This window comes from Tiliqua scincoides, chromosome 3, assembly GCF_035046505.1.
Source record: "Tiliqua scincoides isolate rTilSci1 chromosome 3, rTilSci1.hap2, whole genome shotgun sequence".
Classification (NCBI taxonomy): Eukaryota; Metazoa; Chordata; class Lepidosauria; order Squamata; family Scincidae; genus Tiliqua; species Tiliqua scincoides.
Window position 1 is genome coordinate 19,409,456 of NC_089823.1, and position 25,871 is coordinate 19,435,326.

At 43.9% G+C, this 25,871-nt stretch overlaps 1 protein-coding gene across 2 annotated transcripts in view; it reads left to right on the top strand.

Annotated features, from left to right (window-relative positions):
* The window catches only part of GRIA4 (glutamate ionotropic receptor AMPA type subunit 4), a 286,480-nt gene extending 260,815 nt beyond the window's left edge, over window positions 1–25,665 (top strand). Inside the window, exons 14-17 of one of the 2 annotated variants that reach the window (XM_066622011.1) lie at window positions 11,211–11,325; window positions 16,152–16,286; window positions 24,640–24,780; window positions 25,588–25,665. In XM_066622011.1, coding sequence (XP_066478108.1) covers window positions 11,211–11,325; window positions 16,152–16,286; window positions 24,640–24,780; window positions 25,588–25,665 — 469 coding nt within the window. Of the gene's footprint in view, window positions 1–11,210; window positions 11,326–13,845; window positions 13,961–16,151; window positions 16,287–24,639; window positions 24,781–25,587 lie in introns of both variants that reach the window. The other variant, XM_066622010.1, reaches the window with a different exon arrangement.
* The last annotated feature ends 206 nt before the right edge of the window (window positions 25,666–25,871 follow it).

Here is a 25,871-nt window from a genome sequence, read left to right on the forward strand (position 1 = left end):
TAAATGTTTCTAAAATCCAATTTTAACATTTTCTTAAAATCCTGGCAGCAGCGGATCTAGTGCTGGGCAAAATCTAGGATCGAACAGGAAGCCTCAGTTGGTGCAGTTTAAGTCCTCAGGGAAGCCTCAGAATGCTTCCGCAGTCGGTCTGAAAGTTGTGTGAGGCTTCATCACACTTTGGAGGTAGGGGGGCAGCTTCGTGTGCAGGGGGGGTGCTTTGTGGACCTTTGTCCCGGGAGCAGGGAGGAATAAATCCACCACTTAATCCTGGCCCTCTCCCTCTAAACAACGAGGAGAAATATTCACAAAGACACATTCTTCTCAGCCTCTCTTCTTTGCAGGTGATGGATGGAGAGGCGGCCCATGAAGATGTAGAAGTGGAAGAGTCTTAGGGCACATTGTGCCCTAAGTCCCATTGTGTTCATACTCCCAGGAAAGTGTGTTGCCTAAATTACAGCCTAAATTAGGATTTTCATAGTTTAGTAGGGACTCTGTGCAGATTCCATTGAAACAGTTTTTGTGAACTGATGTAATTTCTTGTGACCTTTTTACGCCTACAGGGCTTAGAGATCGAGACATAGGCTAGATAGCTAATTACCATCACATCTTCCTTCCTGCCAGATTATGCAATTGCAAAGTTAAACTTGATCCAGACTCAAATTTATCAGTAAAAGTATCAGCATTGGAACACATGATGGCGATTAAATAAACACTCGCGACATTTTTTTAAGGCAGACTGATGCATGCATGGAAACAAGAAGTTCCAGCTCTCTTTCATTCTCAATCATGGCAACACTCAGTTCTAGCTAAATTCCCCTGGATGGTGATGCAGTGGCAGCAGCATGGGTTTTGCTGCATCCTATGAGAGAATTTGCTGCATCCTATGAGACTGCTGGAAGTCTCCTTGGGGACATGTGTCCCCTTGCCCATGGGATAAGTTCCAGCAGCTACAATAGATCAACTCAGACCTGTATCAACATCACTAGTGTAAGTTGAATTGATCCATGTCAGTGCATAAGCCCTAAGGAGGGTGCTGGGATATGGTGCATGCTGGCACTGCTGATCCTGCCCCTCCTGGGCTAAATCTGCTCAACCCCATTGCCACCTTCCCCTGCCTCAGTCTACTCCTTCCCCACCTTCACAATCACTGTATCGGCGAAAGGTAAAGAGTTAGGTTGCAATCCTATCCTGCGCTGGAACAGGCAAGCCAAGAAGCTTGTGCTGTATCCAGCGCCGGATAGCGGCCATAAGCAGCTCAGCCAGAAGCAAGGGGAAACATTTCCCCTTACCTCAAGGTAAGGGCTGCTGGCCGCAATGGGTCTCCTCGGACTTGTGCCACCTCTTGAGGCGGCACAAGTCAGAGGAGGAAGGAGTGGCTTGAAGCCGCTCCGTTCCCCCCAGGAACAGGGGTTGGGATCCGGCATGACTGCTGGATCCCAGCCCCGCCTCCCACTCCCTGTCTACCCATCCCTGGGGCCTCCCACCACCCGCCCTCCCCCTGCCCAGGTACGCCTCCCTCCTGCCTCCTCCCCACCTCCCCCCACCTACCTTTCTTCCTTGTGTCAGCCCAGTCAGGCCAACGCAACTCGTGAGGAATAAGCCAGCACAGAGGCTTGCATCAGCCTCTGCAGGCCAACGCTTTGAGCGCCAGTCTGGTTTCCTCCCTGCAACCCTCCTGGGCTGGCCCAAATATGGGTCTGGATTGTGCCTTTAGAGTCCAATCCTGTGGTCGGCGGCATGGCTCCGTGCCTCCGCCCACAGTCGCAAACGTGCCATAAGGCACGTTTGCAGGGCTTACCGCCGGGCTCCTGCAGGTGCTAGCCCAGCGCCGGCCGGTGCTGCGAAACCGCTGGCGCTGGGCTAGCGCCGGGCAGTGGCCCAAGTTTCGTGGCTCGGCGGTCTCCCAGACTGCCGGGCTGCAGAACAGGAGGTGAGGGTGTGGAGGAGGCATGGGGGCGTGGGGGGAGGCGTTCCGGGGAGGGGAGAGACCAGCGGGGGCGGGTGGGAGGCATGCCGGGGGGGCAGGCGGGAGGAGGATGCGCGGAGCTGAGCTCTGCAGGATCCAGGGCACTCATGCAGGGCTGTGTGCCCTACACAAGCACCTTTTCCTCCAAACATCCCCTTCTCCCAAGGAGCCTCCTGTGGTAGCGCAGGAGGCGCAGGATTCGGTGGCAGCCCTTCTCAGTGCCTCCGAATCTGGGCGCTCTGGGCAGTTCAGGATTGGGCTGCTCATCTCACACACTCCTTTCCATGCCATGGCCATTCCAGCAAGCACATGCACACTCACACACAGCCGCATTGTTAAGAAGAAGGAAAAAGTGGCATAGAAGTTCCATAGTGCATTTGATTTGGCCCTCAGGGATTCTGGTGAGCTCCTATCTGTTGTTTTGGGACCACCAGGTGTTGTGTGGCTGCTTGAAAGCATTGAACTGTTGGCATCCTATCTGTAGCAAGCTGGCATCACCCCGCCCCCATCCCCGATTGAGCATAAACCCTGACTTGCCATTGTTGAGGCCTGCAATATGAGAAGTCATTTTTTTTTAAGTAGGTGCAGAGTAAATTTCTCAGTGAGTAATTAAATCAAGCCCAACACATCTTGTTTCAGAGATAAGTGTGTCAACATCAAAGGGGGAGTTCTCAAGTCTCAAGGCAGACTTGAGCCCAAGCACCGCTCTTTATAGAACACAAACACTGCCTGTTTTGCGTATTATAGACCAGTCACACTGCAGGTTTCTCAAAGCAAAAGCCTTACAATGAGAGTTAAATGTAATCTCAGCTTTTAGTTGAAATATACCTCTCAACTCAGTACCTGCTACTTCATCCATAAAACCTTTTTGTGGCCTCCGCCAGCTACTCAAGCCTGCTTATGCACTACAAAGAAGCAACCACCAGGGGCTACTAATTGCCAGAATATCCTTGTAACCTTTCTCTACAGCGTGAATGTTGGGATCAATGCAGAAAACAGCTATCAAATGTGTTCATGCATTCTAAGTCAATAGGTTGAATGCCAGCCAAAGACACATTCCTTTCTGTGTCTCCCTGGGAAAGACAACCCAAGTATAGGCATGTACACAAGTACACAACCCAAGTACAGGTTAACAACCTTCCAATTAACAATGGACCACATTGATGGTGGTCAAAGCACAAAGAGGGTCTTAAGGAGACAATCAGGTCTCTCATAGCCTGCAGCAGAGTGACAGTTTACACAACAAAGGCTGTAATCCTAACCACACTTTCCTGAGAGTAAGCTCCATTGAACAAAATAGGCCTTACTTCTGAGTAGACCTGGTTAGGTTTGTGCCCAAAGAGGCTCTTAAGGCAAAGAAGAGGCAATCTCTCTCCAGTTGCCAGTGCAGCCAGCAAGTGTCTGGCAGGGAGTGGCTGTTTACACAACAAAGCCACTAGACTGGGCTTAATGTTTGCTTAGCGACCTAATCACATAACAACAGGGAACAGAGAACTGTATGCCTGTCAATGGCACACATCTCTATACCCTTTTAGCAACTAAAAGCAGGAATGGCCTGATCCAAACCAGATCTCTTCCTGAGACAGTGCCCTGAAGTGCCTCCAAGACATACACAGCATGCATATCCCTCCTGCAGTTTTCTGCCCTCCTAGGTGAATAAAAACACCTGACCAGGCATCCACCATGAATTTCCTGCTTCCTGACCTAAGTCTGGGGACATCCACTAAAATTGAGTTAGGACAAACTAAAGAAAATATTTTTTTACCCAGCATGTAATTAGTCTGTGGAATACCCCTCCACAGGAAATGGTGATGGCATCTCACCTAGAAGCCTTTAAGAGGGGATTAGGCAAATTTCTGGAGGAAAAGTCCATCACAGGCTACAAGTCATGGTAGGTATGTGCAAGCTCCTGATTTTAGAAGTAGGCTACCTCAGAATGCCAGATGAAGGGGAGGACACCAGGACGCAGGTTGTGTCTTGTTGTCTTGTGTACTCCCTGAAGCCCTTGGTGGTTCACTGTGAGATACAGGAAGCTGGACTAGATGGGCCTTTGGCCTGAATCCGGCAGGGCTGTTCTTATGTTCTTTTAAGACTCCTCCTGCAGTTCTTTCCCTCTTCCCAAGTATGGAAATCACATCTGACCTGAGATCCTCTGGTGACCTCCCCCCTCTACCTGCTTTCATAGTTTCACTTCAGTCCTATCTGTAGATTCATAGATTCACTTCATAGATTCACTTCGGTCCTATCTGTAGATAGTAAATAAGGTGCTAACAGCAGATCATACTGAGCTGAGGCTAAGAGAAAGGGACTTGCTTAAGCTCACTTGCAGCACAAGTGTATGCATGTCTACTCAGAAGTAAGTTCTGTTGAGTTCGTTGGGACTTCCTCTCATGAAAGTGAGTATAGGCTTGCAGCCCTAGTGAGTTCATTGCAAATTTGAACCAGTGACTTCATAATATTTAGAAAAAGACAATTGGGAGGGGGCGTGGATAGAGAAATTCTTTTTTCTCTCTCTTATAACACTAGAACCAGGAGGTCATTCAGTGACATTGATTGGTGGGAGATTTTGTTCCGACAAAATGAAGGACTTCTTCAGACATTGCATAATTAGACTATGGAATTCATTGCCACAAGATGTGGCTATGGCTACTAATTTGGATTTTTTAAAAAGGGGATTGGACAAGTTCATGGAGACAGGGCTATCAATTGGGCTGTGCCCTACTCCAGTCTCAGTGGCATTAAGCCTCTGAATGCCAGCTGAGGGGAGCAATGGAAGGAGAGAAATATGCCTTTATGGCCTGTGGGCTTCCCCACGAGTGGCTAGTGGTCCACTGTGGGAAACAGGATGCTGAACTGAATGGGCCATTGGTCTGACTGAGCAGCTCTCCTTTTCTGTTCTTTTTACTTCCTGATTCATAACAGAGGACACAATCCCAACCAGGTCTATTCAGAAGTAAGTCCTATTTTGTTCAATGGGGCTTACTCTCAGGAAAGTGTGGTTAGGATTGCAGCCACATTCTCTTAACCAATGGCATAACTAGCAGGGTGTGGGGGGTGCAGGCAGCACTGGGGGCGGCACCACTACTAACCATAATTTTTAAAATCATGGTATTTTTGAATAATACCATCATGTTATATATCAATCGATGTGTGATTTCATGCAGAATGCATAGAAGCAAACAGCATTCAAATAGCTCTATTCTATCAAAAGTTATAACAAAAAAAAGCAGGGCGGGGCGATGGTACATCACCACGCGCACTGACCGGAGCGTTGCCCCATCCATTACATGGGAGGAGGTCCATTGTAGGGGTGACAGCTGAGCTGGGTGAGCTGGCCTCCTGTACTGGGTAATGCAAACCCTAGTGACGACACTATGCTACATCAGCAATCAGCATGTAACAAGTTATCAAGTTCCCAGTGCACCAGCATGAGAGTGATCCAGTGCCAGCATCTAACTGGTTACATGTTCATTGTAGAAATTCTTTGCATTATAAATAATGGTGTGTCCTGTCGTGAGGTTCTCTAGATGTGCGTATGCCCCGAAATCAAAGGTACTTTCAACTGTTTGTATTCTAAATTGTAGCTGCCATTGAAGTGTAGCTGCACTGCTTTGAAGGGGGAAAAATGGGGATTCTGTCCTTTAAAAAGAATTGTTTGGCTAAGAATATCTGAATAGCAGATAACCTGTAAAAATAAGGACAGAGGACCACTGCAACACTTTTTCTGCCATTTGCAACAACAAATCTTTGTGTGATCAATGGTATTTAGAAGCAGGAAGCCCTTATTGGAAACCATCCATTCAAAGGTTATAAAATTACCTGCTTCCTAAAACAATACTCAACCAGGCTTTCCAAAACACAAGTTGATCATACTACACAGATTTGCAGCTTGGATCTAGTCTGTCCTTGAGGTTTTCTTGCTACTTCTCACCAATGGTGATACTACGTGTTTGAAAAAGAGTTACACCTAGGATTGCTATTTAGAGAGATGGGGAGAAAGAGGTAAGAATGACACTGTGGCTTGATTCTGTTTTCTAAGATACTACAAGAGTGGGGAATGGGCATCCCAAAACCTTGAAAAACCCAACAACACTGCTTGAACATGAAAATGTACATCATAGTCATGAGTAACAGTATCACACAGTAAAATTCCCCCCAAATGCAAGATGTTCAAGCTGCAATCCTGTGCACACTTATCTGGGAGTAAGTTCCATGAAACTCAAAAGGACTTACTTCTGAATAGATGCGCATAGGACTGTGCTGGCAGTGTTTGAAATTCATGGCTATACGTTGTTTTGTTCACAAAAGGGCTGTATGTGCACATTTCCCAACTTTGAATAGCTAAGCCTTGGCTTGCAAGGAGCTCCATGTGCACAACATAGACCCTAAGAGCTTTTGACAGACCTAAAGGGTCTTTTCCTTAGTTTAAAGGTCATGGCTTGTGTAAGAATTTTGCTTGTGCCACTTAAAAAAAAACAAACTAATTAAGAACTAAGATCGCAATCCTATACACACTTACCTGATAGTAAGTTCCACTGTACTCAGTGGGACTTACTTCTGAGTAGACATGCACAGGATTGTGCTCTTAAGAACTGCCAAGAGTTAAATTTTACTATCTTACATTATGTAGTAACGCACTGGAAAAATGTGTTTTGGAAACTTGTTCTACTTCATAACATCAGATCTGAGCTTCAGCTCAAATAGATGTACACATCTCTGAACTTTACTGAGAAGTTCCTGCTTAAAGAAAATTACTCTCTCTTTTTTTTTTTTTTTTTTTTTTTGCACTAGCTCTTCCAGATAAACAAATGTAAAATCTTGTACTCGGAGATCTATATGTCATTTTGCTGCAGAGTGGAAGTCACTTTTGGATACATTGGGTTGCATCTTAATTACATAGCCATTTAAAAAAGCAGTGTGAAACAAAAGTGTTTTTTACATGGCCTGTTAGATGTAACAAGGAATGCAATGTGGTTAGACTGGTAACCAATTTGAGCTTAATTTCAGAATCATGAGAGGTGCTTAAAAATCCTCATTTACTTCTCCATTCCTTTTTATTCCATTTTTTTTTCTTATTGTGCTGTGAAATTGTCTATGGATATGGCTAATAACCCTACTAAATAACCCTCTCATGAACAAGCTTTACCGGGTTTTCTGATTACTATTTTAGGACTGTCATCAGCCCGTTGCAGCTTCTTCAAACCAGTAAGTGGATATGTTGTCTTCTTCCTGATCTTTAAAAGTGAAATTTGGCTTTGGTCAAATTTGGTCAAAGAAGTGGAGTAACTTCTTATATAAGAAAAAAAGGACACAGCCTGCATTGGGGCATCTTTAAGGCTGCAATCCTATGCACAGTTTCCTGAGAGTAAGCCCCATTGAAGACAATGAAACTTACTTCTGAGTAGACAAGCATAGGATTGTACTCTGTCAAGCAAATCCATGCAATATGTCCATAAACAGATTTTTTTTTTAAGTGAGCGAGGGACACTTTCCTGTAGTCAAAGCATTTAGAAAGAACTCTTCTGAGATTTGAAAATATGTAGGATCATAGAACAAAGGAAAGGAATGTATTTCATAAGCCAAACAAAGCGGAGCAATTGTAAGACCTAGGAGATTCTGTGGAAGAGTAACTTTACCTTGATTCCTCCTTGTCACTCCCACATCCCTCCTAAATCCCTCTCACATCACTTTCCCAATCTACTACCTGTTTTGGCCTCTGTACCAGCAGAGTTGTGCTGGTGCCTGACCTATAGCAGTATAATGTAGAGTTGTACCTGAGCTATGTCAGTGTAGTGTATTTATGTCACTTCATCCATGTACATAGCACTTTTCTAAGTAACGTAAGCAAAAAACAGGTCCTTGCCCCCATGAGCTTACAATATACAAGTCAATCCATGACATCTGCAGAGATTCTGTTTCTGGAACCCATGCAAATGCCGAAAATGGTGGATAGTGAAATCTGTTATCCAACATGTTTTCTGAGGCTCAGGGAGGCTGTGTATGGCCTCCCCACAACTCATAATGAGTCATCTGTGAGCACTTCAGACCCGAGTTCATAACCCGCAGTGGGTCAAATCTGCATGTTCCAAAGCCATGGATGCAGAGGATCCATTTTACTTTGTTTGAGGGCTGGTCTATATTACAGTCTTCAGTGTAGCCAATGGCCCTAAAAGACCTTCCAGCTACCATGCCAACTGGTTTATAATTATAGCATTATGTTTTAACTTTGGATGTAATGGAAAGAGAGCAGTTGAAATCCTCAACCATTTTTTCCCAGAATAGTGGCACAGACATCGTTGCAAATTCATAGGGGGTGGCTGGATGGAGATTGTTGCTGGAAACAGAAGAGCTGGCATCCAAATGCTTAATTAGAAATCCATAATAAATATCTCTGGTTCAAAAGCAATTGCTTCCTGGAATAAAGGAAGCAAATTGACAATTTCAATCCAGTCATGCTCCCTCTTGATCACGAACCATAATTAGAGCCCTCATATAAAATTACATTTGTCAGATTGCCTGAAAAACGTAGCCTCTGAGGCTTTATCTGCAAAGAGCAGACTGTTATCACTCCAACCACAGCCTGTATTTCCTGTCTTTGGAGTTCCAGGGGCAGGAAAGTAATTACATTATCTGAATTCACAATCTAATTCAAATTTAATAGCCAGGAAAATTAGGCTCAGGTCAATTCTGTTTTAAAAAAAAAAAGTTTCCAAAACTCAGTAATTATTTGGCAAAGATCTGTGCAGGTCCCACTGAGTGTGTGCATGAAAGGCAATAAAGGAAGAAGTTCCCATAACATAAACCTCCCCCTGTAAACCCGTACACTTTACAGGTTGGCATTATATGAATTTCTTTGCTAGATCAGAGGTCCATCTAGTACAGCTGTCATGGCCCAAGACTCAGAGACTCATGACTCTCCCTAGCAGAGAAGGGATCTGCTGACTTTGAGGATGGAGAGGTCTGAGTGCAGGAATCACTGCAGCAGAAGCTTCAGAAGTTGTTTTCCCTTGAGTCTCAGGGGCATGGCCTGAGGGAACTTGATACAGCCACTTTCCTTAAGCTAAACATTTCCGAGTCTGGCCAGCATTTGGGAACCCCAAGTAAGCCATCTTAAGTCCCATGATAGAAGTAAATAAATATAAATAACCACCCCACTGAAGATTCCCAAAAGGGGGGCAGGAGGGTATGGGACCATGATACCACTGCACCTTGAGAGACTTATCTCCAGAACAATATGCAACTCAGGGCAGCATCCCCTTCCCAGCCCTGCCAGAGCTTGTGCCTTCAAAATAAGTGCTTTCAAAATAGCACAAGTCCTTGGAGACAAAGGAGGCAGGGAAGCTGCTCCTGGAGGGGACAAGATCCAGCACGCACCATCACCGCTAGATCCTCCTCCCCCACAGTCCTCTTGCCCCATTATGTCCCCTTCCCACCCCTTTGTCCCCTTTGACCCTCTCTGCCCCCATTCCACCCTGTCCCATTCCCTTCTGCCTCTCCTGCTGGCTTACCTGCGCCGGTGGACAGTGGGAGAGCCGATGACATGCACAGGAAGACTCTGGCTTTTCTGCTGGCATCCTGGCAGCATGCTACGCAGTGTGCTACTGGAAAGTACATTATGGCACTTTTGTAGCAGTTGCCACCAGCAGAACACATGTTCCCCTGGCAGCAAGGTCCAATAGGATTGGGCTATGAGTCAGCTTTCCATGCTGATGCTCAAGAGACCTTGTCACAGTTCTGTTTAAGTTTGCAGTTGGCTCCGGACTGGTTTAAGGCAACATCTCAAGGTTCCTCACTGGTTTGCCTTGCTGTACCTTGTACCTGGCCCCAGGAGTTGTGCATGCTCCTGTAGCCTTGCCTGGATTCTTTCTGTTCTTTACCAGTATAACTCCTACTCATGGGAAGTCTCTAAAATGCTGAATGACCCTGTTGAGCACAGCACATTTGTGGGAGCGTCCAGAGCCTCCATGCTGTTCCAGCTTGAGCAGTGCAGCTAGGCCTACCTAGGTCATTCAGCACTGTAGAGGCGTTGGTTCCCGTGAGTAGGAATATACTGGCGAAGAACAGCAAGAATCCAGGAGAGGCTACAGGACCATGGACAGCTCAAAGTCAATAGCAGAAATGAAACGCTTTATGCTGCGCAAGCATGGAAGTCCCTAGGTTGAAAATTGCTGGTCTTTCTCATCTCACAGCACACTGACAAGACACTCAAATTGTTAAGATACACCATCTTTTTTCTGACAATTGTCAAAGCACACCGCACTGCCAATGTTCCGCAGCACACTAGTTGAAAATGGCTGCCCTATACTGCATGTTGATGTTATGGAGACATTATAGAATCTAGAGGGCTCTGGGCAGAGTTATTGTGGCCTCATGCAGTGGGAGACTGAAGGAACTCTGGTAAGTATGCTGTTGAAAGTCCTCAGCTCCTAAATTCCATGGTGCAATCTGCCCTAGAAATTCGGTGATGTATTATCTCCAATGAGGCTATCTATAACTTAATATATACCAGTGTGTAGCATAGATTCCATAGACATGTTTCACCTCAAATTAAGCTCATTTTCAAAGTCCTTTTAATTTCAGTGGAGATGCTTAATGTCTCCCATGGAACCAATGACTGTTTAACTTTGACCGGATAGACCCCGTATACGTTCTGGACGATCAGTGGAGACTGACACATCAACTGCTGGTGTGTGATGTTTGTGTGCAATTTTGCTTGTATACTATTTAACTCACACTTTTCCCTGCCACCCTTTTATGCTAGTTTCAAGAGCATTGCACTCCAGCCCCTAGGGAACTGAAACTTAAAAACTCTTATTTTGTAGAATGAACACTGCCTGTTTGCTAAGAAAATTGAATCTAGGTCTATACTGAATATAGGGCAGCTTTTTACTATCCTATCCTGAGAAAAAAAAGATGAAAACAATTCAAATGAAATATCCTGGCTACGCTTTATCGCCCCATTGCAAGGATGTGATCACATAGCTATTCTGGATTGGTTTACAAAATCATATTATCCCTATTTAAGTACTAAGCCATAAAGTTGTCATTCTTAGCCTGGGACAGCAATTTTGGGGTGGGGGCCAAATTTGTAAGCAAATATGCTTCTTTCTACTCAGAGGGATGTTGTAATATGCAAATGAGAGGTTTATTTAGTGTGTGGATAAACAAGCTTTTTAAGTCCTCATTCCTGCTAACATCTTAACAGCTGTGCAGTTTCTTACAAAATATGTTTTATCGTTTCAAGAAATGCTGTTAACCTCGCAGTATTAAAACTGAATGAACAAGGCCTCTTGGACAAATTGAAAAACAAATGGTGGTACGACAAAGGAGAATGTGGCAGCGGGGGAGGTGACTCCAAGGTTAGCCTCAATGTCACCAAAGCGGGTAAACAGTATGTAGAGTAATTGGCGCATCTGCTGGGGTCTCTTCCTGCCATGAAATCCTTAACCGTGTCCTGTGGCATTGCTAGTAAGTGAAAAATCAAAGTCCCAATGTGTGCAATTACTGTCAAAGCAAAAATATTTGCATTCTTGTAATTTTTCAAGGCTCACTGATTAGCATGGGAGTGCAAATTTTGGTTTCTCTTCTCGTAAACTAAGAAGTCACAATAGATTCGGTGAAGCAGAAAGCAGCCACATAGCAGAAAGACAATATAAAGAGCAGGTGACACTCCTCTCCCCATACTTAACCTTTAGATCTCCTGGAATAATTCTTTTCACAAGAGGGCCACTTTCAGGACAAAATGCAGGGTGGTGAGCCATACATCCCACCACCACCATCCCAAAGTGAACTGCCATCAAGTCCCATTGCCACAGCCATTCTCTGTCTACACAGAGAACTGTCTACACTACACTGGGGTTGACAACCAGAAGGGTCACCTGGTAAACTTAAGGGGAAAGATTGTGCCCTGAGGTCTTCCACTGCTGACTCCCAGTTTACACAGTGTCCTTTTACAGCACATCAGAACTGTAAATTTAACCCCCCCCCCTTTTTTTTAAAGTGGGTTATTATCATTGCTTCCCCCTAAAATATGCTGAGGGATGTAGTTTTTGGCAGAGTCAAGTCCCAGCCCTGGCACGCGGCATCCCTTAGCACTAGCTCTGGGACACAGTCTTCATGTTATAAGGCGCACTAGCAACTCAAAAGGTCAAGTAACCAATTCCCAGACCTCATCTTGTAATTCACTAAAGTGCTCAAGGACAAAGAAAATTTGCAGGTCCCACCTTTGCAGATCCCATCCGTCCACCAAGGCACTCAGAGCAGTGTGTTGGCATCCTTCAGTCTCGGAAGACTATGGTGTCACGCTCTGAATGGAGGTTCTGGAACAGTGTGTCCTCTCCAGTGCGCGAAGCCTGGGTAAAGTAGGTATGGAGGATAGGCTGCTACCCATGCAGCAAATCCCCCCTCTCCACGTCGCTGAAATGGTCCAATGGAAAGGCAGAGGCCAATACGGTTGGTTCCAGCGGCGTCGCAGGAGTTGCCAGAAACACGGTTGACTGTGTTCAGCCATGAACTGCCTCAGGGACTCCGGCTCCGGATTTTGCCTCGAGGTTGACTCCTGAAGCCTTTTCCATAACTGGATGTAGCCACAAGGCAGTGGAGGTTTGGGATCAGAGTTTTCCTTCTCTCAGATGAGTTGCCTTCCCAGGCTGATGAGTCCCATCTACCCGGTGGCTGTTTAGTCGCCTCTTACGACAAGTACAGCCAAACTGAGGGCCTATTCTTATCCCCAGCCCCCAGGGCTACTCAGAGCAGTATATGTGGATATACTCTGGTTTTTTTTCACAACAAGACCATGAATAGGTTAGCCTGAATTTCAGATTCAGTGTCACCCGGTGAGCTTCATGACTGAGTTTGAAATGTCTGTGTTGGAAGATGCTGTGTTGGGAGATGTTGGTAGAAACAACCCTGATCTCCTGCCCCAGAAATTATCTGTTCCCCAATTTGGTCCCGGGAGCAGATGAATGCTTTTTGGGACGACTTCTTCTTTGCCCCACTGCCAAGGCCATGATAGCAGGAGCCTGGGCAGAGATCAGGCTTAGGGCAGTGGAGTCTGGTCTAAGTTGGAAAATCTAAAGGTGGAAATGCTTCATGTTAGCATAACATCACTCACCCTTTAGCTGGTAAGGAATACGACAAAGTGGCTGCCTCAGCATACTGACTTACATTGTGAATTTAAGGGTGCAATCCTAACCCAGCACTGACATAAGGGCAATGCAGCTCCAAGGTAAGGGAACAAACATTCCCTACTTTGAGGAGGCCTCCATGAGTGCCACCCAACTGCAGGATGCAGCACATGTCCCATTGGCACCGCTGTGCCAGTGCTGGAAAGCACTGACATAAGGGGTTAGGATTGCACCTTTAACCTGTTTACTCAGAAGTAAATCTCACTGAACTCAATGGAATGGAATGTTCAGGAAGTATGCTGAGGCTTGCATCCTAAATCACTTAAGTGATGCATTGCTTTAATACTAGGATAGGGTTAGTTGTTAGGGGTTGATTGATGGGTGATGTGATTCAACCTGGCTTCTGCATGAAAAATGAAGTAGAGTACACTCCGGGACCCAATGTCTAAAAGTCTGGCAGCCTTTCATTGGACAACCAATGCATATTGCAAAGGACTGCATAAAGCTAATAGTTTTGGGTTCACAGTAATTGCACACAACTTGTTTAAAGATTTCCGCAGCAGGATGTGCCCGTTACCTGAAGCGATGGAGCAGGTCCCAGTTGTGTGTCTGTCTCTAACCTGGGCCTACGTACATGACATCACAGCCACTGTGGCCTCCGCTCCGTCACTTTGCAATGCGATTCTATGTAGTTTTGCTTGAATAACATAAAATAACATATATAATGTTATTTATGTTATTTTCCACGTGAAGAATTCCTGTAAACCTTGCCGTTTTGAAACTCAGTGAGGCAGGCGTCTTAGACAAGCTGAAAAACAAATGGTGGTACGATAAAGGTGAATGTGGACCGAAGGACTCTGGAAGTAAGGTCAGTTGCTGCAGTTCGGGACCTACTGTTGTGTGCACAAGGGAGTTAATGATCACATAGGGATGGAAATGAATGAGCTATTAAAGGGTCAGCATGTAGAAAAGGCTTGTCCTTTCTCTGCCAATGCCGAGAGGGGCAATAGTATATATCTGGATTTGTAGCACCTGCCCCCAAGATGCACCATGGGTAATGTTCCCCATCTATAATATATATCCGTACACTCAATACCAACTGCATCTCAGAAGCAAACCCAAATACAAGCCTTTACTGTGCATCCAAATGATGCTGAGGCTTATACTTGCTCGAGTTTCCACGAGCACAGAGGTGCGATGGTTGTGGAGCACCCAGTGATTGTGTCTTTCTATATACCTTCCACTTATGGACTTAGAACACTGACCGGATAGCACAGCTGTCTGAGCTTAGGAATTATAGTGAGATTGTAAGACGTATGATGTTGAATGTAATGAAATACCTCTGATCATGTATGCTGTCTTTCCTTGCTGCTTAGCAGTGATAGTTTGTACCTGCTTAACATGTGCCAAAGGACATTTGGGATGTCTTCCATTTAAGTCGAAGTCCATTCTCTTAAAAATGAAGCCCTGCCCTGTCTTTGGACAACATTTTGAAAAGCTAACAGGTTTCAGGGCAGAATAAAAAGCTACACACACACACACAAAGACTAAGAGAAAACACTTATGCTTGTTAACTTCCCATCATCTCTATAATCCTGGACCTGACCAAACATTAGCTTGAACATTTAATAATGGGTCTTCAAATTAAACTTTTGCAATAGTTAATCATTATGGTGGTCAACTTCTGCATAGCTATGAATAAGAAATCAATTACTACTCTCACTCAGTTGTAAAAAATATGTCCTATGAAAAGAGAAAGTTAATTTATTACTCATTTAGCCATATAGCAATATACAGTTTTAAGCCAAATCCTGGAAAAGATCATTAGCCTAAAGCATCCTAATAAAAAAAAATCACATACAGTTCTTTTTAATCCTGAAATGTCAAGTGGGCAATTAATTACATTCCCCAGCCAGTCATACCAAAATGAGCAGTAAATTGTTGCAACATGACTTCACACCATGGAAGGAATAAACTGATTACAAATACCTCCTTAACATTATTGTAAAAGCAAGACTCATTTGGTTATCTGAAGTTATTTTGGACTACAAACCTAATAGCTCTTGTGTGTGTTTTTCACGTTTATTACAAATCAAATAATTTCCTGCATCGTTAATATACGTTTTAAAGAGGGCGCAAAAGTCCAGACAAAATCAGGCCAGCTGAGGCTCCTACGTAGTTATAGCCCTGGTCCCAGTCCAGAAGGTGCACTGTCATCGCTTTTGTGTATGGGCTTGTACATGTAGCAACAGGACTTTCTGACTGCTTCCCCAACCCACAGGTCCCTCTCTTTCTGTACTGCACCACATTGCAAGTGACTTTTTCAAACTTGAGGAGTTCAGCAACCCTTTTGCCCTACGGTAGGGAAACAGAGGAGACTCCTTATGCGCAGAGACCTTTCTGCACACATTTTGGTTAAGCCTCCATGTCTGTGACATTATGCCAGAAGTAACACATTTGCCTGAGTTTAAAAAAATGATTTAAATGCAGCACACATTAAACTTTTTAAAAAGTGGTAATTGAGAGACTGGTCTGGGTTTTATTTTCAGATCAACATATAAGTGCACATTTAGTTAAAAAAAGAAACAGGTCACTGATTTGGGTGTGTGCAAACAGTAAACTTCAAATGAGCTTCTAACAGCTCCATGCTTAGATCGCTGTTAAATGAGAGTACTCCGTAAGAAGATAGATCTGCTTTATTGATGCCACAGCTAATAGTGTTAGACTATTACGCACAGCCCATTTGTTACCCAGGGACTAATTACATCCTAAAGTATTGGTAAAACATGCAGTACTTTTGCAATGTTCCCTAGGAAGATCTGGCACTTAGCCAAAAAAAAAAAAAAAAAAAAGTTTGTCTCTATGTTTTTTGTTTTGCAAATCTAAACGGACCAGTTATCTTGAAGATATGTGTCAATAGCAGTCTTTTTTTTTTCCCCCCCTACTTATTTCAGTGAAACCATGGCTGGTATCTCTGTGGTTTTGTACTGTTTGGTACTTGTTGGTTTTCCAGGCTAAATGGCTGCTGTGATTTGATGCCATCTGTTCTGTTTCTCCAGGACAAGACGAGCGCCTTGAGTCTCAGCAACGTCGCCGGTGTCTTCTACATTCTGGTTGGAGGCCTGGGCTTGGCTATGCTGGTGGCTTTGATAGAATTCTGTTACAAATCCAGGGCAGAGGCGAAGAGAATGAAGGTGGCAAAGAGTGCACAGACTTTTAATCCAACTTCCTCGCAGAATACCCAGAATTTAGCAACTTATAGAGAAGGTTACAACGTATATGGAACCGAGAGTGTTAAAATTTAGGGGTAGGACTTAGGGCCTACTACAGTGAGTGGGTGATGCATCATCATCATCTTGTCATGCGGTGTTGTGACCTGTCTGTCCAGTGCTGGTAACTGCTTGCTTCTCAAGAGAGCTTCCTCTTTTGGAAAACTTTTGGAAAGTTAATTTTGGCTGCAGATGTTTAGTATACTTACTTACACATTGCCAATAGACATCTGCATTGCAAGGGTTTTGCTTTTTTTATACACATGTATATATTTGATACTGTGATTTTTAAAAAAAAATAAATCGGTAGGGACATTTTACAAGAGTTTGAAATTTTAGATGATGCTGAGAAAAATCTAAAGTTCTTGACCAAGGGCTCAGGTCAAATAAGATTTCTTGATAGACCTACGCAGGGAAGAGGGGGATTTAGAAAAGATATGATAGTTACAATAGGTACATAGGACTAAGGCTCAGAATTGGTGCCCAATTCATGGGGGTCGCCTTCACGTTTTCCACCTGCTCTTGGCAGCTCCCTGTACAAGTAAAATGGTTTAGAGCCCAAGCCTATGCATTTCTACTCAGAAGTAAGTCCCATTATAGTCAATAAGGCTTACTCCCAGTAGGTATGGATAGGATTGCAGCCTTAGGGCCCATTCATATTCAATTTTCCAGCACTGATGCAGCCATGCCAATAGGGTGCATTCTGCATCCTGCGGTGGTGGAGAAGTCACAGAGGCCTCCTCAAGGTAAGGGAACAAACATTCCCTTACCTTGGAGCTACATTGTGGCTGCATCGGCTCTGGAAAGTTGGATAGGATTGGGCTCTCAGTTGTTTAGTCAGTTTATTTTATTGGTATATCCTCCAGTAAGCTCAGGTTGGCTGCCTTATTGTTGATGAGCAGACAGTGCAAGATCATGCAAACTTCCTGAGTACAGTTTGAATGGTGGTGGCAGCACATGTAAAACCACAAGGTTTGTTTTTGGAAAACAATCCCCGTGTGCCAAAGACCACAGGCAACAAGGAGAAAATTGCTGCCACAAAAAGAGTAGTCAGGCGTACTGGTTATTGCCCTTTCCTTTCCCCCGACCCCACAAATCTGGGTACTGCATCCTTCAGCCACTGTGGAAACATTAGGGAGTAGAGAGAACTTTCACAAGGTAGTGAATGAATTCAACCATGGAGATGTAATGTATTTCAGAGCATTGAAGGTGGTTGGGTACAGTTCTTGTAAATTGTGGCATGCACACCCACCTCACTATTGCCGAAGCAGGTTTTGCAGACTTTGTAGTACCCAACCCTCCACCCCACCACATCTGAAGAACAAAAGAAGTGAGTGTGAGTACATCACAGTGGACAGTCTGCCATACCATCTTCAGTCTGCCATACCACTCTCTTAGGGCGTGACAAACCACACATTATGAGGAATACATAACATGGCCCTGTGCTTTTTATTTTTGGAAATAGAGTATGGGAGGACCGTGATACAGGTGGCAGGGTTCAAGGGCTTTAATGCTGGGAGGTGGTTCAGAAGTGATCTTGAAATTGCAACAAGGACAAAGTGATAAACTTCCTGCACCCACCACCACCACTTTTCATTTTGCAGAGCTCCACCCGCACCTGATATCTACAAAAACAAAACACACAGGGTCATGTTATGCATTCTTAATGACATGTAGTTTGGCCCTTTAAAACTACTAGGTTGTAGCCACAGAAAGTGAATCTGACTGAGCACCAAAGCAGTGGGGCTTAGTGGAGCTTAAGTTAATCATGACTAACTTGTTTCCATTTCTTTTCGTGGTGCTTAGTCAGGATTCACTGCCTTTGGATTCCATTCGTTGTCTGTTTCCAGTCTCAGAGTCAAACTAGATGTCAAGCTGGCGATCTGTGCTTGCAATTCTCAATGTAATTTTCTCTTTGTAAAGACAGCAGCAGAGGGTGTGGGTCAAGGCCTCAGTGGGACTCATCTGTTCCCCCCATGCTAATAATGATGTAAATGCCCCGTCCAAAGATCCTGTTAGTTGTGGAGTGGGAAAATGATAGCCACAAGTTTGTGACTCTAAGATTTCCCTCTCTAAGGCTAGCTGTTGCTTTGAGAGACAAGCTGAATCAGGGTCATGGCAGGGGAGAAAGGACTGGATGACTCCTCACTCCCAGCATGGCCCCCAGAACTGCTTCTACAGGAAGAAAATTACACTGGCAATTCCAAGGTCAGAGCCGCAACATACATTTGAGCTTCACAGTCCAATCCTAACCAACTTTCCAGCACCACTACAGCCACACCAACAGAACATGCTGCATTCTGTAGTGAGCAGGCAGTCACAGAGGTCTCTTCGAGATAAGGGAACATTTGTTCCTTTGCCTGAGTGCTGCATTGCAGCCACATCAGAGCTGGAGAGTTGGATAGGATTGGGTTGTCACTTGGGGTGATGACATTTTTAGGGGCCCTTATGTGACCTCTTGGTTCTCATGTGGCAACTTCTTTGGGAAATCTCTTGGACCAGCCCTGCATCTTCTGGCTTCCCCTTATTTTGGGCTTCATATGAACATAGCTTATCTTACTGAAATGATGTACTCATATGTTACTATGCAATGGAGCAACAGTGAGGAGTTGATGCTATCAAGAAGCAGCTCATATTCTTGCACCCTAGAACAATAACCTCTGAGACAAACCATATCATGACTACGGTATCATAGATTCAGATCTAGGGATCTGGGCAGCTTTCCAGGAGCCTTATTTCTGCAAGGCAACTCTGCCAGTATGGTTGCTTCTTTCATACACAGCCCCCTAACCACATGGGATCACCTTAGGGCAATGGTTCCCAAAATTTTTCAGCTGGCAGCCCCTTTGGTCTCCCAAAGCCATCAGCCATGGCTCCCCAATAGGGCTACAATTCTATGTATTGTATAGGGTGGTGGGCTTTTTGCAATAATTCCTCAGCTCCCCTGCTGGTTTCCACAGCTCCCTAGGGAGCCACGGCTCACAGTTTGGGAACCACTGCCTTTGAGAGAAACATGGGCTGCAGCTGTGCTTGAAGGATGACCTTTATTGATATACAGGGCAGCATTGTGATGGCTGAAGCCTTTATACTTGCAGAGTTTAAGAGGGTTAGACTGCAATCTAGGCACAGTTTTCCTAGAATAAGCCCCACTGTACACTGTAAATCATAGCGTTGGCATATTAGCGGCTGGTTCACACACATGCACATTCATGGTAGTGCACCATGTCTGGAGGGTGGTGGAATGGATGCATCTAACCCCTCCCCCACTGTATGTATGCAGTAGCATATGATGCGGTCAACTGCTGTATATATACATTCTGTTCACATGGTCCTTTCCCTCTAGAAGTGGAGAGAAAACTCATGGGAATTAGGCCCGTGCACATGTGAGAGTTTATACTCTAGCATCACATGTTATGAGGTTTGCAAAATGTTGGATATATGCATTTCCATTCCACTACCATGAGCCCTGAAAACCTGGCCCTGAAAAGTGTGTGAACCAGTTCATAATATTTTAGCAATACTCCATAAAACAGTCATGTATTTTAATAATAATACCTTCAGCAATGATTGATAGAGATTTAAGAGGAAAAACATTAAACTAGAACTTAGCTGTAAAGGTGTAAATGTTAAGCATTGAAACAGAAGTTATATTTTGCCACCTCAGAAGGATTTAAAAGGAAAAGAATTATTATATAATTTTTATTTATTATTTATATAGCGCTGGAGCGCACGACGCTGTACAATAGGCGAAGTGTGCCAGTCAAATAACAAGCCCCTGCCCCAAGGAGATTACAGTCTAAAGACACAGCCGATACAAAACAGAACCATACAATACAGAACAAACACAGCATGACCAGAGAATGGCGTGTGGTCATACTAGCTGGAGCACTCCAAGGAATAGGTGGGTTTTCAGGAGGGTTACAAAGAAAGTGAGGGTGGGGGCTTGGTGCACATGAACTAGAAAAGTTTTAGATTCTTTTGCAGAGTTTTCTTTGCCTAGTTATACGCTACTGTTTTCTGAGAGGAACAATTGCAAAGGGAAGCTGATTTCAAACTCTTTCTTAAAAGGTTTGTTCCACCTGGGCAAGGATTTGAAGGTTGCCTATAGGCTTACGCGAGAGATCTGCATGTGCCATCAAGGTTTCTCCTTGGTCTTCTCCATCAGCAGCAGCAAGGCTCCCTTGTGCAAGCTGCTAAACTGGTTTCTAAACACACCCCTGTGAAAAGCAGTGGGATAACTTTTACAAATGAGCTGGAGAAAGCAAAGGGCTGCACATGTAGATATCTTGAGTATGCGGACTTAGGGACTGTGGCCGAGGTCCACAATCATGCACATACATGTGTGTGCAATTCCCATTTATTTCAATGAAAATGTTTCACTTGCAGCATGGCGCATGTTGGCAGTCACTGCAATCAAGAAACCTTTCCCAACTACAGTCAAATCAATTGGGTTCTTTTTATTTCTCCAAATCCTTGTGCCGTGAATCAAATCCTTGTGCACATGGAAATATGGCTTTTTTTTTTTTTTTACTTAGAAACCTGTAGAAGCCTGGACAGGAGTCTGGCGTGTATCTGTGTATGGCCATGTTTTGCACAACTCACTTTCCCCTACCTGATCCTCAAATTTTTTGTCCCCAGACTTGCCCTTCATATCTTCTTGACTGTCTTATTCCTGTTGTCTTCTATGTTCATCTCTGGAAAAACTAAAAACTACTACTAACCCAGGAGATTTTGTAATCATAGTAAAGTTACTCAGATTTGCATTATTCCAACTGCATAAACTATGGTTCTTCTTTATGACCTCTGTGCAGTCCCAGCATTCTGGATTCCATGGTGGGGAAAGCATTTCTCCTGAGAAATGGTGCTTTATCCTTAGCACATCCGAACCAGAACATCCTCATGTCACCTGTTCAAGATTTCAACACAGTTCCTGGAATTAATGGAGCTACAGTGTCCACTGGGCCACATGCCAGGCTGAGAATGTGCCCTTCCAAACATGATTTCTTGTCTACATTAATCCCCTGAATAACCTGCAGTTCCTTGCTTCCTGATCCCACAATTTTTACCACAGCTCTACCCCTTCTAACCTCTAGCAAGGATTAAGTGCTGCTCTCAGCCAGCCCAAGGCCCTTTGCTCAAGTGATTTTTGACTTTGAACCACAGACTATCTCCATGATCACGATCTCTCTTTTTAAACAAGAAATCTGAAATGCATTGCCAAAGGGGTGGTAATGGACATTTAAAAGGGGACTAGATTAAATTCATGGAGAACCAGTGGCTATGTGCCACTTCCAGTTCAGGGACTGTAGGCTGGGAAACAACAGCTGGAGAGGACTCTTGTCTTCCTGTCTTGCTTGTGGGTTTACAGAAGCACCTAGTCAGTTGTGGTCAGAAACAGGATGCTGGGCTAGATGGACCTAGGAGTCTGTTCTGGCAGGGCTTGTCTTGTGCTCTTATGTTACCTACCCTTACTTTTAATAACAAAGTGGCTAGCATTATGAATACCTTTTTTAAAAAAATCATTCTGTCAATACAGAACCATTGTGAGGAGCTGGAATGTTTAAACACACTGGGAATTGGCTTGGTGGTTAAACGCTTTCTGGAATTCCTGCACCCATATTGGTATTATGTCATGCTTATCTTATGGAATTCCTTGCCACATAAGGAGACTCCTGCTGGATTAAGCCAAAGGTTCAGCTAGTCCAGCATTCTGTTTCCCCCAGTGGCCCAGCAGATGCTTCCACGCAGCCCACAAGCTGGGCAGGGTGGCATTCATCCTCCTCCATCGCATGGTATAGTAATGTCACAAGCTTAGTCGGCACTTTTAAGAACAAAAATGAGACATATTCATGGTGAAATGCAACTTCAAAGGAAGGCATCTGGCTGTAAACTGTTGGAAGCAGGACACAGACTAGATAGACCCTCTTATGCAGCTAAATTCTTCTTATAGCCCTTACATGAAATCCCCCCATCAAAGATGTTCTCCTGCTCCCCCTTCCTGATAAGTCACTGCTTTTTTTCTGAGCAACCATGGAGCCCTTTGCACCTGCAGTGCTTGACGTTCTAGGCATAGGTGCAGGAAATTGTAAGAGCCTCCTTCTCTGCAGTTTCTGGTTTCTGCACAGCTTCTGTGCAGACAGTGCTGCTGAAGAGCTCTGGAAGGCCACAAGGAGAGCAGGAAGAGAAGACCTTTGTGAATGCTTTACTGGGGAGGCTCAATATGTCTATGCATATGTGGGAAAAATGCTGTGGGTCCATGGAGACTGGGTTCCATCCTTGCTTAACTTCTCCAGTTATGCCCAAAACACATACCAAGGCTGCCGACCTTCTCCCAGAAGCTCCACGGTGGAGAAGGCTATATTTCATTTATTATGAGTAATGTTTAGAATTGGGATGCCCAAAAACATGAGTCACTTGGGGGGGAGAAGCTAGGGCCAACAAAGATGTTCCCCACCCTTTAAAAAAAAACAAAAAAAAACCTTCATGTCAAAAAGTTTTTAAAGAGAAGAATCAACCACATCCCTTTTACCCAACTTTTTGCCTTCTTGGACTTTCCCCCTTTCTTCAGACTTTTGCAACAGCTGCACATACAAAGTCAAGCAAAAATAGTTCATCTGTAGGCATTTGGTGTGCTACAGATCCCATAAGACAGTGTTTCCCAACGTTTGTTCCCCACCGTGCCATTTCACATGTTCCCCCGATTGGAAGTACCTCCGGAAGGAAACTGGTGATGGTCATCACCAGTTACTTCTGGAATAGAAGTCCAGACACAATGTGACAAACGCCAAATAGAGGCTTAGGGCAGGCAGGAGGACTTTATCAAGCACATGAAAAGTGCACGTTGGAGATCTGCCCTCTAAGACGGGCCCCCTACTGTTGCTTGTTGCATTACTGGTCTCACTATCAGGTGGCACGAGCCTGGGGGTCCCACGTGTACCATTGGACACCACCTCAAGTGCCACCAGTGGTACAAGTATCACTGATTGAGAAATGCTGCTATGGGCATAGCAGCTGCTCTTGAGACAAGCTAGATTATTATTGTTGGGGTGGGGGAGAGGAGAACTGGTTGTCTGAAGCTACCCTAAATGTCCCTACTGTGACCTTTGTATATTTTTCCTGCTATGTGTCTTGCTCTTGTCATCTTGCATGCAATATGTGGCCAAGATTATTGCAAATTAATCCCTTTATTGGAGAATGTGAGCCCATTCCAACAAATTTAGTTGCATATATATCCCACTGAAATTAACAAGGCTTTGGTCATAACTGACTTGCCTGATTGGTTTCAAGAGGATTTATGCTCCATGAGGCTCCATGAGAAAGTTTAGTTGGATTGGAGCCTTTTAAGACACTTTACAAATGGGGGGGGGGATGCTTCCGTCCTAGATAAGCCCTCCAGGGAGTTCTTGCATCCAAATCCTACCCACTTTTTCTTAGAAGTAAGACTTATTGAGCTCAATAGCACTTACTTCCAAGTAAGTGCAGTTAGGATTAAAGCCTTCACCTAGCACAGACAAATTGAAGCGTATTTTTGTTTAGACAGACTTTTCAGTCAGGTTTTTTTTAACTATTTACCTAATGAATATTTAATTTTTCTTAACAGCTGTTGCTTTTTATGGGAAATTTATGTTTTATGTTGTATGTATTTTTTTAAGCATTTGTAAGGCATCTCAGCTTTAGTCACAAGAAGCAGGATTAAAATGCATAGAAAGAAAGAAAATAAGAAATGATTCAGCCAGTGTTAGGCACTTTTAAGCTCCCTGGATTTCAGGGGAAGAGTTCAGCACATGCTTTAATCTTCTCGTCGTTGAAATCAAAGGAATTTAAAATGACAACAGCAGCAGGATTGTGGCCAAAGCATACAAAATCCTTTTAAAAACTGATCAATGACATTGATAATGTCAGATTAACCATCTCTGTGTTTATGAACTAATTTATTAGTAAATTTCAAAGCTTATAGCTTTATTGCTGCCATCATATACATGAAAGCTGATAGGAAAATACAAGGGTATGGATTGTTTGCTGAGAAGTCTGGGCAACAGGGAGACATTTTAATTGGTCCACAGCAATTGACTTTTACTAAATTTTAATGTAATCAGAATCTCCAGTTTGAGAAAAGAGAGGAAAATGCACTTATGTGTATGTGTGAAATAAGTAACACAATAATGCAGATGTCTACATTTAGATATTTTTGGTGTTTGTTGTGAGTTGCATTGTTGGGGAGTAGAAATATTGTAACGCTCTCTTTCTCTTTCTGTCTCTTCACTTTCCTGCCTCCCAGCTGACCTTTTCTGAAGCCATACGAAACAAAGCCAGATTATCCATCACAGGGAGCATGGGCGAAAACGGCCGCGTACTGACTCCCGATTGCCCAAAGGCCGTACACGCTGGAACTGCAATTAGACAAAGTTCAGGATTGGCGGTAATTGCATCAGACCTACCATAAAAACCAAAAAAATATTCGAGTGCCTTAATTAAACTGTGTCAGTGACTGATGGGAGTACAGCATGGACTGTAACACGACATGGGACATGTCATTGATGAACTTAGAAACGGGCTGAGTATGGGAAGGGGTCCACATGCGCCAGGCATCATCAGCAACAAACGTGTGCATGGGCTCAGCTCGGAAACCCAAACTCAGATTTTATATCAGGAAAAAAAATCATAATTTAGTTTTGTTGCGGGGAGGAGGGGCAGGGACAAGAATATTAACAGCAACAAATCTCACATGAGTGGACTTTAAACACTAATAAGACTTGCCAATTTAGCGCATTAAAACCGTGAAGAACACGCTTGAGGAAGGACCATCTTTTGGCCTTTGTCTTGACAAAGTGGGAAACCAATAGCTATAGAAGTCAATGGCCATGCTAACCTGTGTCTCCAGATGATCAACATTATACAATGGGAAGAATATCCAGCTGTGGAAACAAGTCACTAAACTGTGATAAGAAAATAAATATGTAAATCCTGTGAAAAAAAAATAAAGAAATTAATTACTTTTTCTTTGGGACAAAAGAGGAATATTGAAACATGCTTGCTTTTTAACGGATGTAAATTCAGTAGAGGACAACACAATTCTTTTTTCTAACCATCTTAGGGAACAATTCATTGCAATAATTGATATAAAATGCCATCACTGTAATAAAATTCAAAGACTTTTTTTTTTTTTTATAAACATGGTTGGTCATCCTCTCATTTGCTGTTACCGTCATTCTGTTCCATTATTCAGTGTTCCACGGATTTGCATCTGTCTAACTACAAGAAACCAACAAATACGTTTAGAGAACACCATCAGTCTGCAGTGTAGAATCAAAAGAGACTACGGGTCACTCATGTTACTGATATTATTTATAATCTTGTTCTGTGTAAGAAACTGTGGTTTTTGTACCCACCAAAAAGAATAAAACAACAACTGTTCTTTTAATATCTACTGACCTGGACTGGTTTTCTTCCATGAGGAAGGCCAACAGAGGCAAGGGCAAAAGTATCAAGAAGAACTAGCATGAAGCTGAA